Source organism: Balearica regulorum, chromosome 3 (genome assembly GCF_011004875.1).
Source record: "Balearica regulorum gibbericeps isolate bBalReg1 chromosome 3, bBalReg1.pri, whole genome shotgun sequence".
NCBI classification, from domain to species: Eukaryota; Metazoa; Chordata; class Aves; order Gruiformes; family Gruidae; genus Balearica; species Balearica regulorum.
The window spans coordinates 41,321,039-41,338,659 of NC_046186.1; the positions used below are offsets into that span (position 1 = coordinate 41,321,039).

At 38.3% G+C, this 17,621-nt stretch overlaps 1 protein-coding gene across 4 annotated transcripts in view; it reads right to left on the minus strand.

Annotated features, from left to right (window-relative positions):
- The window catches only part of MDN1 (midasin AAA ATPase 1), a 101,362-nt gene extending 83,741 nt beyond the window's left edge, over positions 1-17,621 (minus strand). For all 4 annotated transcript variants that reach the window (XM_075747685.1, XM_075747684.1, XM_075747683.1 and 1 more), the window contains exons 1-9: positions 17,362-17,621; positions 10,782-11,008; positions 9,942-10,166; positions 8,290-8,397; positions 8,018-8,210; positions 5,847-6,059; positions 4,460-4,591; positions 2,834-2,937; positions 1,032-1,146 (exon numbers count right to left, since the gene is read on the minus strand). In XM_075747685.1, the coding sequence (XP_075603800.1) occupies positions 1,032-1,146; positions 2,834-2,937; positions 4,460-4,591; positions 5,847-6,059; positions 8,018-8,210; positions 8,290-8,397; positions 9,942-10,166; positions 10,782-11,008; positions 17,362-17,460 (1,416 nt within the window). In that variant the 5' untranslated portion in view covers positions 17,461-17,621. The remainder of the gene's footprint in view (positions 1-1,031; positions 1,147-2,833; positions 2,938-4,459; positions 4,592-5,846; positions 6,060-8,017; positions 8,211-8,289; positions 8,398-9,941; positions 10,167-10,781; positions 11,009-17,361) is intronic.

Here is a 17,621-nt window from a genome sequence, read left to right on the forward strand (position 1 = left end):
GTGAGTGACATATTTAGCAGCAAAGCCTCCTTTTTTCTTAAGGTTTTGACAGCCAAGCTTTACTTGAATATTGGCCCTTTCTGGAGGTCATCTTCGACATCAGTTCAGCCAGATAGCGTTTTTTAATACTACAACTGTGAGCTCCCTAAAATTCCTGCCCATGTGGATCTGTTTGTAGTAGAAGCAGCTACAGTATGCAAGTACGTGTATCTCTAGCAAACTGTCTGCAGAGGCCTCCCCATGCATCTAATTGCTTCCCCTCCAACAAAATTTACAAGCACGAAATTAAGTGCTCTTCTTGCCCCATTCCTAACAATTAGCTGACAAATGGCAAAATGGAAAAAAAAAAACACACAGATATTTAAGGTCACCCATAACCATTCTTGCTGCTCAATGAGTCTGAAGGAGTGAATGACTCCTATAGAAAAAACTATCTTCTTCACACTAGAAAATTCAGACGTTTCTTCTGCTAAAGACTATTCATCCCCTTTTCCCTTAGGCAAGGTTCTTTTAAAATCAGATCCTGTCCTGAGCTCTGTATGACAAGGAGAATCTCTAGAGAATTCTATTTTCATTTAAGCCTTGGGCTCCTTTAATTTTTTGAAGGACTACACAAAGCAAACATTCCCTAGAGATGCTAACAAAAGATGGCAATAGAAACAGTTATTTGTAATTCATAACTGACCAACTATTTTTCATCTCAGAACTTAGAATTCAGGATTAGAGTAAGCTCATTTTTTTTTTCCTTTTTCTCTATTTTTAAATCTCTGTGGGCTACAAACTGGCAAAGCAATTTGTTTCTTAGACCCATTCAAACCAGAACAGTGTTTGCCAAGGCAAGTTCCAGACATCTTTGTCCAATTCACTTAAATTTTTCCTGACAAACTGCCCACTTACTTCAAAATTAGCAGGACAAATCTGAAACGATAAGGATGTATTGTGCAACTTGGAGATAAAAATAAGGATCAAATTTATTACCGAAAAGCATTACCTTTAATTGAAACAATTATTTTCACGCACACACGCCATACCTCCTTCAGTTCTCCCTTGCTCATGTTATCCAGATGTATTTTGGTCCAGTATTTGTCCAGAAGAGCAGCATGGCTGCTTTGCTGCCTGTACCAACCTCCACCACAACTGAATATCCTAAATCAAAATAACATGAAGAAACACAGCATATTGTGTCTTGCTGAAGAACTGAACATTTTCCGTGCATTCTTGTGCAAAGAGCATGTTTCATACTGCTGCTACAGCATAACGTGCACGCACAGATCACCCGCTGTTTGTCACTGTACTGTCACATACCCTACCTTGCATACCTCTGCTTTTCAAATTATCTGTTCTTTTATCACAGTGTTTTTCCCCCTGTAGTGCAAAATCTCCTTGGAGATACTTACAGAAAGACAACTGACAATAAATTAAGTCTATCAGAAGTGACATACAGAATCCTTTGTAAAGAGAGGAGCCTGACAGAAGTGGCCTGGGAAATATCTTCCACAAATCCTAAAGGATCTGTACTCTATTGCAGAGAGGCAGGAAAAGCATCTCCAGTCCCAGTCCCCTTCACAGTCTTTCCTGATTTTTCCTCATTCTTCAGGCTCACAGTCCTTTCCATCACGTATTTTGTTCCCCTTTTTTCTTTTTTTACTGCACAAATAACTATGCAGCCATGTGTTACACCCACTGTGGAAGAAGCCTGGCACATACAAAGCATTAGATATTGGGTTTGTGGTTTGCTTGTTTTGTTGTGTTTTTATAAAAATAATATTCCGCAGCTGGAAACTGCAACAGACTTATCAAATCTGGTCAAACTAGCCCAACAGAAACTACAATTTGCTGCTATACAAACTGTTGACCAAGTATACAAAAGAAGAAAATTGTAGTAGATGAGACAACCAAAAGAGAATTGGATCTAAAAGATACAATTTCAGAAAAAATAGATCAGATAAAGAAAAGAACAAATTTATAGAAGACAAAAACAGAAAAATGTGTTAAAGGTTTTGAAGTAAACTGCAAAACATTTGCAAACTACATAACTATTCCCCTTCTAGATATCCTAACCTTCAAAGCTGATAACAATATTATGTCAAAATGTCTCCTTATATATTAAGACATCTGATACATGAGCCATTACTACAGTGAAACTGTCAGCGAGTGTACCTTAGATCTTTTATCTGGTTAGAAAACATTACAAACCTCTATACTGACATAAGACTTTCACAAATCAGATTTTCTTAAAAAAAAAGATTACTTCTATTTCTTTTTTCTTGATTCCCAAATAAAGCTATTTTATTTTACTATAGATGCAGGGTTCAGTTAAAATTATTCATGAAATTCTTAAAAAAATCTTCTACAGAACACATGTATACAACTGCTCAAGGGGGTGGAATAAAAAACAAAACCCAGAAAATTAATCGCATTCAATAGTCAGACTACCAACTACCCCAAGACCAGCAAAACTAAGAAATATTTCACACTGGTGCTGTTAAAACTAGCAAGTCAAGACACCTTTTGACTATCAATCATAAACCTTCACACAGTGATTGCTGAGACTGGTATTTTGTTTTGGTGAAAGGTTGGTTTTGTAGGGTTTCCCCCTGGCAAGTTTCATTCCTTCAGCCCTGTGGATGTGACCCTTGTGTACAAAGACTGGATTCACCCGGTAGTAATGTAAGGCTGCTCTAAAGTGAAAAAATTCCTTTCACAACTTCTATGGCTTCTATTGCTTGTTAATTGGGAATTGCTACTTCTGCCCAAGTACCTTGCATTTCCTGTCTTTGACTCAGAAACAGGATATCCATGCTCTTAACCTCATTTAACTTTACAAGCCTACCTCCTGGTCGCAAAAAACTGGAATCCCGATGCTACTTTTAAACAGTCACCACGACCAGGAATCAGCAACTCTTTTTTTTCCAAAAGAGGAATCAACACAGAGATCTGGAAAAGAAGAAAATTTATAAGACGATTTATTTTTTTTTGTGAAACCGTAACAGACGGCACACCCATCCACACTTGTTTCATATTCATTTCACACTTGTTTCGAGATGCTAGAGCACTTCCACGGAGCACCACTACATTGTCAGCCACTGCCATTCCTGCAGATTGCGCTTTTAAGTAATGCTAACAGGAATTGCAGAGACCCCAGTAATTTTAATCAGCAGTGGAAGTCACAGGTGTAAAGTTTACCTATCTTCATTCTCCTGTATCCAGATTGATAAGATAATGGAAGTGACAGTCTTTACACTGCAAGTCTAAATCAAAACTATTTGCTTTGAATTTTCAAATCAATTATTAGACACTTTCACATCAGAAACCTTTATTTTCTTCATCTGCCTGAACTAAGATGATCTGCATCTCAAGGATGTCATTCTCAAACATCAACATTTTCCAGTGTATACCCTGCTACCCCAGGAGAATTTGGTACCTATTTAAAGAATCTATCCTTCCATTCAGATGGACAGTAAAAATGGTGGAAGGAAAAAAGGGAGGGAGGACCACAACGATCCCTCAGCACAAAGGGAGGCAAGCATGGAGACATTGATACGGAGAAAGGAGACAGGATGCCTGCAGGGAAGACCTGAAGAAAGGGAGAGAGGAATGCAGCATACTACTCATGGCATTCTTATGATGAGTGCAATGAGCTGAGTCCACAGAAGCAAGTAAGTGTGTGACCCTCTGGCAATGGAAAAACTGTCTGGTGTATACAAGTAGTATTTCTTGGCTTTCTTATAAATTCCCTATATTTCAGAAGCCTAAAACCCAACAAACAAGCTGTCAGGTTATTTAGTCATACGAAGGATGTTTTACAGAACAGATATGAAAGAAAACTATCTGCAGAATGTCCAGCAGGCCTATACAGCAAAACATCTCTACGACATCCTTCTTGCAGAAGACATGCTTTCAGCAGCCATTACTTCAAAAGAGAAGGATGACATTCTAACTAGTCGTTCTGGAGCTGCAAACAGGAAATCTGTTAAAAACCTATACTGCTTAATGTAACAATTTTAATATCCAAGCCAGAGGTAAGAGATGTATAAGGAAAAAAAAAACCCCAACCCCCCAAAAAACCACACAACAAAACACTAAAAAAAACCCCAAACCCCAAAACTTATTAACAGCACCACTCTAATACAGTGATGATATTCTGTGGGGTTTGGGGCCGCATTTCTTTTCAAATATTAAAATGTGATTTAAAAGACACATAGCTCATTATCAGCGTCAATTCAAATCTTCAGAGTGAAATTTGGCATCAATGGCAGTGTCATAACTACTCTAAAACAATGACAAAAACTAATGTGGTGTGCTAATATGTGAACAAAGACAGGTTAATCCTTTCTAACTCCTTTTAAAGGGGCAGTATTTTCAGCATGCCGTTGCAGAACTCATGGTGATTAGACTCCAAAAATTGCTCATGTGGACCTTAAAACCAGTACCTTACAGTGAACATGAACCTACATACCACATCCAGAGGAGCATAATCAATATCCTCCAGAAGTATCCAATGACCTTTGGTAACAGCTTGTGTCAAGGTTCCAGGTTGCCATACAAACTCCCCTGGTACATCTGTACAACGATACATTCCAAGCAGCGTCTATGACAAACAATCAGTAAATTAGAGACCTGTTCATTACATCCCTTAAATGCTCAGAGTAAAAAACTTACAAAAATTACAAAAGTTGGTATACAAGTAACACTTACTTAGCCTCCACATTACTAAACAATACACCTGGTAATTTGTCCCCAGCATTACACTTTTTTAATTAAGGGGAAAAAAGTTTCACCCCTCCACATCTATGATAAACTAACTGAAACACAGTAATGAACCAGGCAATTGGAAGTGAATTTACAGAGTTGTGCTGCTATAATTAACAAAAAACCAACAGTATAACATACAAAACTGTCCAGGGCAGCACTGAACTTTACATTTTTGAAAGGTCTGTGACTAAGCTAGTAAGAGCAATTATAAAACAAGTTAATGAAAGATACAACTTTACAGAGAAGCAACACTTTACTGGTTTTGTAACCTCCATATTTAAGCACTCCTTAATTATTTAAGTTTATGGTTTCACTACTACATATTTTGTACCTTGAACCTTATCACTTTTTCTTAATAGGGTGGTCTCATTAATGTATATGAAAAATACTCTTGTGGAGAATAGTTGTGAGATGGTGAAATCAGCTTTTCCTTGAAAGTAAAAAAAAAGCACTTATGCATGCTGATAAAAACCTTCAGGTAGCACTTCTGGTAGATACTAACCACCTTGGAAAACTAAATAGAAATTGAGCCAAACAACATAAATCAATTCAAGCTCAAAAGTTATATAAGCAAAACCAGAAGAACGTGAAATTATCTTCACCTCTAGTTTGATCTCTACAGGTAGAGCTTGATCACTATTATGTAAGTGCAAGTGTCCTCAACATCAGAGGATCTTACTTCATCTCACCTTCACCATAAAAAAAAAAAAATGGTATCAAATCAAACATTAGCTCACTTAAACTGAAATAAAAGTGTCCATACAGCCTTCAGCACCAGCTTGAGTCATTTTAGAATCTTTTCCAATACAAATATTTTTTTAATTAAAAAAAATCAATAAAGCCCTTCCCCATAAAAAAAACCCTGATAAAGCATCATTCAAATGAAACAGAAACAGCACAATTATGCACATAATTTAAAACCTACTGAAGCTTAACTCTGATTTTTCTTCACATTCATCTATTCTTATCAATAGTAAGACCAGTACTACAGAATTGGGGGTTGTGGGGTCTTTGGGTAAAAAGTTAAACGTTATCTTATTAGAAAGTTAAATCTATGCTTTAAGTAAAAATTACGTCTGCTCATCAATTACCTTACTATCAGTTTGATCCCCAAGTTGGACTTTCAAAATATGAGGAGGCTTTGCTCTTCCTGTAACAGCTGCTAAATGTTCAATTAATGAAGTTTTGCCACATCCTATTGGTCCTTCTAATAAAACAGGAGTCTGATATGCTACAGCAATAGCAAGGTTTTGAAGATTTGTGAAGGCAGATTCAACCAAAACAAAACAGTTGGTGTTATTTTCCTGTTCAAACGTAAAATTTTAGTTACTACACTGAAATTGTTACTTTTTTTTTTACAGGTTGTACAAACACAAAACAATTAGGAAAGTGAGTCTGACAACTAGAACATTTGGCCTGTAGATCTGTCAACACATATCAAATAAAATAAAAGTTTCTAAGCCTGTATTTAATGACACATATTAAAATAGATTTAATCAAAAACCTATTATAGGTGAAATACTTCATAAAAGTATATGTACAATCTGTTCCCAAAGGGAGTTCATGCTAAGTTGTCAGTGCAGGCATAGTGACTATTCAATCATAACACATGTCAATCAAATACAATTTGCACTATAAGTGAAATTAAGTCATCAGAATGGATCCAAATCACAGGACAAATCAAACAGCAGTTAGATTCAGATGATGCAAGTACGAATATTCAACGGTTGTATTTACTTCTTTCTGCACAGGCCAAATTATAATATCATTAAACTCAGTGTATGAAAAGAAAGAGGTAAATTCAGTAACATTTTTATTTTATTCAAAATGCAATGAATGTAGTTTACTGAATGGTAGCTAATTAATGCTACAGATACTCCCCAAATATTTTGACTCTCCTACAGTCACACAAATACATTAAATACTTATATACCAGTATATGGCACAAAAATTAGTGGCTTTTCTGCCAAAAGGCACAAAGAAATCAGAGTACATACTGCACTGGAACAAGTAACTTGTATTTAAGTTTGATCTTCTTTTCAGAAACAGTTTCATGTACTCCTCTGGTAACAATGCTGGTTTTTAAGAGTACCTGCTTTCCCTCACAGATTGTTCCCACCTCTTCATCAGAGTGTAACTGGAACCTCCCCAGCATAACTGGAACTTCACTGTATACCAGATCAGTGAAATACCCATGGCTATTAAAAAAATAAAAGCATGCCTTTTGGGGAAGTTTTCTCTCCCTCACAGACAAAGAGTATCCTTTCAGCAATCCAGTTTATAGCATGGCCTAGCTTCAGCACAGCTGCAGCAGCAATGACAGTGGCATGGGAGCAAGAGTTTCCTTAAACAGCTCTACAGTTTCCTCTGCTGCAATAAATTTCAAACCACACCCTCAATCCTATTAAAAAATAAAAAGCTAGAATACAGTAAATTCAACCACAGAAGTTGGGGGGACAGAAGGAGAATCTGGGAGGAAATTCCTCTTTCCTTGCTTCTGCTCAAGAAATTCTGAATATTCATAGTCTTCATTCATTTCTTTGTCCTTCATTTGTGGATCAGTGTTGCAAAATTCAATAGAAATACTCAGCTAAGAGCTAAAACTGTACCTAGATGAGAAAAACAGTAGAGACTACTGGCTGCAACTACAAAGAAGAACCTGAAGAGTTAAAGATGAACAGCATCTCAAGAGAAAAAAGGTAAATACTGTTTGCTCAAAAACATTTATGCCTTTAACGGTCTTCCTAAAACTATAAAGGCACTACATTCTGCATTACACTTTATTCAAGTGGAGAAAGTAAGTTCTCATTCACCTCCTCTCCCCTTTTTCTGCCTTCTAGAAGAGTAAGTAGCAGCCTTGGGTTCTCTTGAAGAGAAGAACTAAGAATATGTCTGGAGAAAGGCTGTTTGTAAGATGCCTGTATAGCACAAAAAACCCCCCTACTTCATGCAGGTAAAAGCAACTGTGCTAGATCCTGGTTTTACTCAGCTATATCACCCTAAGTTGGACTGGAGATACTACATGAGGCTAAATATCCTTTTTTTAGCGTGTTTGTAAGAACTGCTATGTGAAGACAGAACAAACAGCAGTATTATGCCTTCACTGCTTCATTCCACTGCAGTGCTTCTGTGCAGTGTCTATATTATGCAACAGTAGCTTACAGCACACATCAAGAAAGCTAAAGATACACACATTACCCATAGTATCTCAATATCATTAAAGCAGGAAATAAAGGTACAGACTTAACCCTGGGTTCCATACCTGCTCTTCAGAAACAACCTGTAGTCTAGGCAGCACAATGCCACATACAGCTACTACATTTGCAGAGAGGTCTCCTGATACAATGTGTCCTTGCGTATATTGCAGTTCTTTCTCCTTTTGCCAAAATGAGGAGTCCGGATTGGCCAAAACAAGGGCTTGTTCCACATTCTGCAGCTGAGATTCTTCTAGTAGCCTGTGAAATCCACATTTATTAATTCAACTGAAAGCCACCAACAAAAACAAATAGCGTTCAAGATTTTTAAAGTTCTTACTTTAGTCTAAAATATATCAGCTCCTCAGGATTGAATATCTTCTTCAGGAAAGATAATTTATGCTCATCATTCATACATGTAACCAGAGCAAGACAGTTTGAAGTATACCTAAAAAATATATTTAGAATAAAACACGTCAAAACACAGTCTTAAGAAATTTAGTTTGACAATTGTCAATTACAAACCAAAATATCAAGTTTGGAAAAAAGTGCAGAAAACTTTCTTCATAGAAATTAGTGTTATGCTTAACATTCTTTAAGATTAGAACTGTTCTTCTCAGTTCTGAGATACTTCTCTATCATGTTATACTTTATCATTTGTACACCAACTAGCTAACCTTTCTCTGAAGGATCAAACAATCAACAAAAATATACTAAAAGAACACCTTCCCAAATAAATGAAGGTAAACATATGAGCAATTAAAATCAGGTTTTCTTTGCCTGATTTTTTCCCTTCTCCTACCACTTCCCTTTCAAAATGGCTTTCTATATTTCATACTATTTCTAAAATAACCCTAACACAACGAACTCAAGATTCAGTGCCAAAAGAACCCAACACTCCCAAGTCTTAACTTCATTACTACATAACACTCTCTCACAACAAAAGGATATTTAATACAAATCATAAAACACTTTTCATTTATTATACCACTGTTTTTACCTTCCAAGAACAAAGCTTTCACTGAGCTTGCTGGGGGAGAAGAAAAAAGTGGCCAAAAGAAGATTGATTCAGGACAAAATTTAAGAGTCAGCTCATTCACTTACTTAGAGATTATTAGCTGAAGACCAGGTAACTCAATTGCAGTCAATGAATTAGAAATTCTATTTCTTTTTCTAACAGTATCTAAGTATATGTCACCCTGAAAAGCTTCATAAGTGGCTGACAGACAACACTCTTGTTCCCACCTTTCCTAAATTATACACCTTATTTTAAAATTATGTGTTACTAAAATAAATCTCAATTTATGTTTTCTTAAAAAAAGACAACTATTAAAGACCTTTTGTTAAATAAATAAAAGGCACTATCAATACTACTACTCACATAAATAAGGTAGTTCACATGACTAGGTTGAAGCCCTGCAGACAGACACCTAACATAAAACATCTGAACAAACCCACATGCAAAGTCTGCAACAAAGTCAATTAAGAAGCGTAGCTTAAATAAGCCAAGCTTTACAGTGAGTGAGATGTCCATATACAAGCAATAGAAAGAAATCCAACTCATTAACAGCATATCAATGCAAAATAGTGTAATATATCATTGTAATGCAAGTTGGAGTGAGAGTAGATCCAATTCATCTCTACTTTTTTCTAGGATAACATGTTAGAATGCACACCAACAGGTTTACAGTAGAGGTGAAGTGATAAATTCACCATCTCCCATGAATCCAACTTGAGTAAACTGAAGATATTTGAAAAGATACTCCAGACCATGGCTTTAAGCATGATTAAGAGCTAGTCTAAGGTTCAGCCTGTGATAGATCACTACAGCTTTCAAAAGATCAGGTAAGAAGCACATGTACAGATACCACCAGTACAGATTTTTCTGGTATTATTTAAAGATTCTTTCCTACTTGCATGTGAACATTGCTAAATACAATTCAAGATACAGATACATCTTCCAATGAAGAAGATTTGGGAAGTTCAACTTACCAGCGGACTAAAGTGTCATGACTCCTTAGGAGTGGAATACACACACTCCAGTCCCACAATTCCCGGAAAACTGATTGCTCCTTTTGTAAAAATCTATAAGCTGCCTCCATGAGGTCCCGTAACTTCATTCGTCTGCGCCCGTATCGGACTGTGTTTGCATCTGAGCTCTCCAGGAAAAGCCTCTGGAAAACTGGTGATGTGTTCTTAAAATATCTTAAAGCAAATCTTTAGAAGAAAGAGAGAAAGAGATGGAACACAGACATGTAAGCTAGAGAAAAGGAAAACAGCCGCTAATAAAAGCATCAGGACAGAGGCCCCAAGACAGTAATTGATGGTATACTGAGAACTAAAGCCTGTATGTAACTTTGTCCACATTTGAGAAAGACAACCACTTCAGCAATCAACTGACAACAGATACTTTACCTTATTAGAAATCATTACTTAATTATCAAGGGGAAACAGTACTGCCTTTGGTGAAATCTCTTCACTTGCTCGTTTACTGAAAAAGTAATACTGATTCTTACTTACATAATTTTGTATTCTATTGGCCTACAGGTCTAATCTTAAATGCAGAGATTTTGGTTGTAAGCAACTTTTATACTAGTTTTGCTTCTCTTTTGATTATTAAGGTAAAAATCACATTCGATCTTATATCATAGTTTTAAATTAAATAAGCTGTGTTTAAACTCATGTTTTCTAAATCATTCTTTCAATTCAAAACACATTTGCTATTGTGGGAGACAATCTGAATTGTAACACCACCTCTCATCACCAGGGAGTATATTCTTGTCAGTGTTCACCAAGTTCAAACATTGCACAAAGAGACATTACATTACTCACGGCAGAACATCAGGGTGGTCAGCAACCAGCTTGCTCATTGCTACACACAGCCTTTCATGCCGATCATGGTTGATTTGGCCACCAGCTTTAATGGCTTCTGCATTTCTTTCCAACAAATCCAACAAGACTGGCCGAACTTGACGGCCAATCAACAGAGTACATTCTTTATCCAGTAATAACTGTGCTAATGTATCGAGGATGCATTGCCGATCCTGCTGAGTCCAAATCTAGAGGAATGGAAAGTAACAACAGGCTAAACGGAAAATGATTTGGACTTTTAATTTCAGAACTATTCATGCAGGATTCACAGTGAATTTTACAGGAACAAATCTTTCAAAAAACACAAGGGAATACTTACTTGACACAGCTTAATTATTAAAAAATTTTATTAATTATTTTAAAAAATTGGGAAACAGAATGAGTGACATATAGAATGACACACTAAATAGGAATTACAAAAGAGTCCCCAAATACTAAATTATATTTTACAGCTGAAAGATAAACCAAATATTTTTTAAATATTTTTAAAAAGAAAAAAGTGAAAATATTATAACAATTAATACATCTTTCTTAACAGAATTCCCACTGATCTCAACAGCTTGGTCTTATGAGAGCCACAAAACATTTAAGAATTCGAGTTCTAAATAAAGTTGCATCATGTTCACTATCTCTTCAAAAAAAGCAGCATTCAATCAATCGTGATCACAGCCTTATTTCCATATTTCTGATAGCAATTACAGTGAGCAATGCTCTTGACAAGAAGCAGCATGTATCTGCAGTTTTGAAGTTAAGATTTATTTTTTTCCTTTTTATATAAAAACCAGTTCAGTTCTTTAGTGCAAAACAGAACATTAGGCTTTAGAATAGATGGAAAACATTCACATCTGCTAGGAAAAAAGAGGAGAGAAAACCTGAAACACAAAACCCCCCCAGACACACACCCCCTCACACCCCCCCAACCTTCCTAACTTTGTTACTGAAGAACAACCACCCATTTCTTGTGTCTTATGTTTAAATTTCTCTGGTCTTTGAGCTCATGTTATTATCCAAGCATCTCTCCACTTCCATAATGTTTAGCATATAATACAATATTAGTAGTTTTGATCTGTGAAAAATCAGGATTATGAATTTGCACTGTAGCAGTTTTGCTCTTAACTCTGATGCTCCACTCTCCCCTCCCTTGCTGAGTGGACCCTAATCCTATCAAGGAGATTTTATCTTTCTTGGCAAACAGTCTAAATACAGCTAGGCAAGACAGCTTTCCAAACAAAACAAACACCTTCTAAACTCCTACAGAAATATTTTGTGATTCAGGTAGTCTTTCATTTTAGCAACATGTGCAGCAATTTCTGCTTCTCCTAGACTTCTGTTACTCAGGTAAAACCTGCTCCTGCACCTGCAGATGGGATGTTTTCATTGTTACAAGATAAAACAGACTGCAGAGGTCCTACACATTGCCTCTGAAGGGTGATCTCCTAGGTTATACCACTGTCAACATCTTTCTAGAATACATGCATACTTGTTCAAGTTCCTTAAGTCTCCTTCTGAATTTGAGAAGACATTCATTCCTAACAGCACATAAGAAATCAGGGAAACCACAGTACATACACTACAAACATCAAATCCATCACATTAATTGCAAGCAGTTTCTTAGAGGCTTTGTGTTTATTTTTTATGAAACATAAGGTAAGTTTGTCTTCCTCTCATCTATCAGATGAGCAGCATCAAAAGTAATTTTTAAAATGGAGCTGAAGGTCTGCATTCATCACAGAGCAAGTAAGACACTGTTCATTACAGAGGATCAGATTTTGAGTGGCAAAATGATTGACAAGCTGTTCAAAGGCAGCATGGCACGAAAGAATTGGAGACAAAACTCCACTGTAAAAAATAAAAAGTACCTTCAGTTTCCAAATCAATTACATCTTTGGCTACCCAAACAAGGCACAACAGGGTGCTTAATTTACTAGCCAGAACTTTCAATATCAAACAAAGGGAACAGTTAACAATAAACTAGTAAATAAATAAGGCAACTGAGTCAGTAAAATTCTGTAGCTACACAACTACTGTACAAGAAATCCATTCCATTAGCAATTCTGTGAGAGCAAGCAGTTTTTTAATCATCATGTGTAGTACCCTTAGGACATATAAAACTGTTCAAAAATCATAGTAGCAACATTCTCATTCTACAAAGAGACCATCTGTTTGATTTCAAAGCCTTTCAGAGTCTAAATTAAAAATTTTAATGGAAGAGAAGAATACTGTCAGAGGCGGTTTTTAACTAAAGGCAGCTTTATGAAATACCCAACTTTCTCAATCAGTAGCAAAGGACCGCTGATCTCAAAGTGTTGAATTCTAGCATTCAAATCTGGGATAGTAAATCTGCACCCATGGTTCTCAACAACTGTTTTAAGAAAGCCTCACAAAAGACTGTCCCTCCAGCACAGAATATATACACACATTGTGTATTATTAATGAAAGAGATATTAAAAGCACAGCTAGGAGTGAGATCTGGAGTCAAACATGATCCCAGTTGCTCCTCTAGCAGCATGTTGCACACCTCCTTCCCCACCTGCACAGCGCATTTACTCAGTGCTCACAAGGTACAGAACTCTTTATTAAGAGCCTGCTTAATCCAAACCCCAAGATTACTAAGAGAAAGGATCACAGCAAGAAACAATGTGGGCCCATGTGAAAACCACGTTTCTGATTGTGGGTCACAGATATTTCCACAGAACATTACACCATACACAGATTTAACAGTGGAATACTTCTGAAGAGTGGGAGGGCATAAAGACCAAGCATGGGAAATCCTTCTTCCCCTCCAACACAGGGCCACATGTTCTTGGCTCTGTTCCCTCACACAACAGCTCTACCATCATATCACTGTGCAGCAATCAATTTGGCAAGATGATCCAAATTAATCCTTCTTCCAAAGTCTTCCACTGAGTGGGAAAGTTGAATGCATTTTCCACATCAACGCATTCAGGATAAGAGAAGCAACAGAAAAATGTGGCTTGGCCTTAGGAACAGGCAAAAAAGAAAAGACAGTAGGACCACTCTTTTTGGCAGCTGTCCAGTTCAGTAAAATAAAGCAAAACATGAGCCTACACTCTTCTTTTAACCCACCTACTTCAAGAAAAAAAAATTAAAAAAGCAGGGAGATAAGCAGTTTCACAAGAACAAGATAGCCACAGCTACCTGCAGAACAAGCTAGAACTTCCTACACCTTCTCCAGCACATACTATTTGATAGACTTGGACAGACAGCACCCTCAAGGATAGCAAGAATGTTCTTTTTCACTTCATGTCAGTGTATTAACATACTGTCTCCCTGTCATGGTTTAAGCCAGCCAGCAGCTAAAACAACCACACAACTGTTTGCTGACTTCCTCCCCTCAACCCCCATGGGATGCAGGAGAGAACTGAAAAGGAGAGGAAAAAACAAAAGGTAAAACTCATGTGTTGAGATAAAGACAGTTTAATTGGACAGAAAAAGAAGATGATAACAGAATATACAAAAATCGAGCTAATATACAGCACAATTTCTCACCACTCAAAGCCAATGCTCAGCTAGTTCCCAAGCTGCCCCACCTCCCAGCCAACCCCCCAGTTATACACAGAGTATGACATCATATGGTATGGAATATCCCTTTGGTCAGTTTGGGTCAGCTGTCCTGGCTGTGTCCCCTCCCAGCTTCTTGGGCATCCCCAGCCTCCTCTCTGGCAGGCCAGTATGAGAAGCTGAAAAGTCCTTGACTGCCTGGCAACAACTAAAAACATCAGTGTGTTATCAACATTATTCTCATCCTAAATCCAAAACACAGCACTATCCAGCTGCTAGGAAAAAAATTAACTCTATCCCTGCCAAAACCGGGACACTCCCAAAAATCACAGGTCTTCAAAAAACTAGAAGCAGAAGATGAGAATACACTCCCGAATGGAAGCAAAAGTGCAACATGCCTTCCTTTATTTAAAATGCTACATGATGTAAAGCCTAATCAATCTTTCAAATAAGAAGCTGAAGTCATATCTTAGGGAAAGGAAAAAAAAAAACCACAAAAATGTCTGCCTTAGTTGCCAGGACATCAGGACATTTTTCTGACAGCCAATGAGTAGCTGGGTGAATCTGGGACAGCTAGGTCACCTCTTTTTTTCCTACATTTATTTTTAAAAAAAAAAAAAAAAAAAAAAGCAAGCACTTCCCAACATCAAATGCTAAGACTGAAGCGCTACAAATAAGAGCTTTGAGTTACTATTAAAACAACTTTCACTCCTACATAGAAAAATGAAAGGCAAAATGAAGGATTCCAAGCTAAAACACCAACAGAACTGGAGATCCAGAACAGCGTCCTCGAGATGTCCAGTTCACTTATGATGGTTCCGTAGACTAAGTAGAGGAAATATGCAAAGGGGTCAGGTTTTTTGATTTATCTTTCCATATACACGCAGTGGCAGATGTGAAGGGCAGAAACGAATAAGGATATTTTTCCACTAAAGTTCCATTCCAGTAGCTTTTTAACCTCCACATTAGTGGATGCCTCTACTGAAATTACACCATCACAGGGAGCCAAAATACATGCATTTGTGCAATATCTGCTATTGGAATGTCTTCCTGTGTAGAATTCTGGTTCAAACAGACCTTTGCTAACACAGAACCAAAAGCACATTCCAGCAGTTTGTGGAGCACTATTGCTAATATAGTTTGCTTAAATTATCAAAAAAATCAAAAGGCAGGAAACAAAGACTGGTTTAGAGAGCTTTTCATCCCATTTTCCTCATTAAGAACACAGAAATTTGCTGTACCTTTGCAAGAATTAATGGCATGTAGATACTCTACAGAAAAGGGTCTATTTCTATTACGTACTGAAACACAGGGAACAAGATCTTCCATCACCACATAAACAGTGCTTTACTACGAATTTCAAAAGACTTCCTCACTTAGCAGTTGCGGGCAAGTTCCACTCCATTACAGAATACTGCAGAAGTAAGTCACCAGAAAGACATAGTGAAGCTGCAGAGCAAAGAGAGCTCCTGATTTCCAGAATGCATGCTTCCTAAGTTACATACAAAGCGTAGGAAATCAGGCACGATGATTGGAGCCAGTGGTTGTTTAGTGGCAAGATAAGCCTAGCAATATCCTATATCTGCAGCTTCCAAGCTTGGAAATAGCAATTCAGTTTTCAAAAGAACCTGTCATTATTCGCTAATGTGATATTCCAGACTCTCTGTATATAATCACTCTTTAGTAATTTCCACCTAGTAAGACTTTTATACCTGAAGTATATATCAAAACAGTCAACAGAAAGGAAAGGGTATAGTCTCTTTCCCAGTCTGAGATCTTGGTGACTCACTTCTAGTTCACCACTCCATCTGTCTGCTACATCACATATCCGCATCATCCCCATCTCTATTTCTCTGCTGTTTCTTTCTCTTGAATAGCAGCTCTTCATCACTGCTTCCCATCAATTAGCATTGATTCTCCAACATCAGAATATACATTCATGTCAATTTTACTTTGATCCTATGATTTGTAGTGACAGAAAAAAAAGTCATCTGTCTACCAACAGAGAACCTTGACTACCAGTATGAAAGCTTTCCCCAATCATAACTAAGACACAGTAATTCAGACTGAAAGCAAATAGTCAGAAAAGTTACGATGATCTAGACTTTTCATCTTCAAACAACTGGGACACTTCCTAGAGACTCAAACAGAAATATGGATTTTGAGCCCCAAAGTATACATACAACTTGGGGCTTCAAAAGCTCTATCATGAAAAGTATTAATAATATAACATCTAAAGCACTGATATCCTGTTATTACATACCTTCAAGTATTTCAGAGACAGAAATGAACTAGGTCTAAACTCTCCTAGAAGGCAGGTGTGCTTTTCACAGTTAAGGCAACTAAAGCATGAAACCAGTATAAATAGGAACACATTTCCAGCATCACTGTGATTAAAAAAAGGAAGCAAACCCTAGAAAATCTAGTCCTCTACCTTTTTACCCCACATGCTGTTTTAAGGCAATTAAAGAAGACACGCAAATAGCATCGGGGTAACATGCTGCAACTAAGGGACTAGATACTGTCTCAATGCTTACTAACAACATGCCATCTCTCGCTATCATGCTTTCACAGAATCACCTTAAGAGACGTGGAAGATACCCAAAATTTTAACTGCGGGGCAAAATCCCTCCTCAGGAGGGGCAACAGGAGAGGTACCAGGGGGCAGGAGAGGACCCACCTCACTGAGCTCCACTCGCAGAACCCTGAAAGGGGCGGGGAGGGGAAGAAACCGCAATAAGCACGCATAGAAAGAGAGAGAGAGGAAGGAAAGTTGCTCCCGCAAAGCGACCCCACCGCCTCCTCGGCCGCCCGAGGACGAAGGAGCTGGAGGGGTCTCCAGGCGGCGCAGGCAGCAGACAAAGCTGCCGGGAGGAGATGGCGGCGCGGGTCGGGGGGGGGGGGGGAAGCAGCGCGGTGCGTTCCCTTCCCTCCTTGGCGGACCCCGAGACCCGCCCGGAGGGAGGAAGGAAGGGTGGACGCCCGGGGGCTACCGCCGAACCCCGCGCCACTCGCTTACCTGCTTCGCCAGGAACCTGCTCAGCTCCGCGCTGCTCTTCTCGTTCCTGCGCGCCACCAGCTGCAGCGGCTCCGCCAGGCGGAACCGCAGGTCCGCCATCCTCCGCCGCCGGAGCGCGGGCAGCGGCTGAGGAGAGCAGCGGCAGCGGGGAAAGGGCCGCGCGCCCAACCGCCGGCAGCACAGACCGCGCGGCACGTGGGGCACAGGACAGACGCGCAACTCGGCACCGACTTCCGCTTCGCCGGCGCCGTCACCCAACT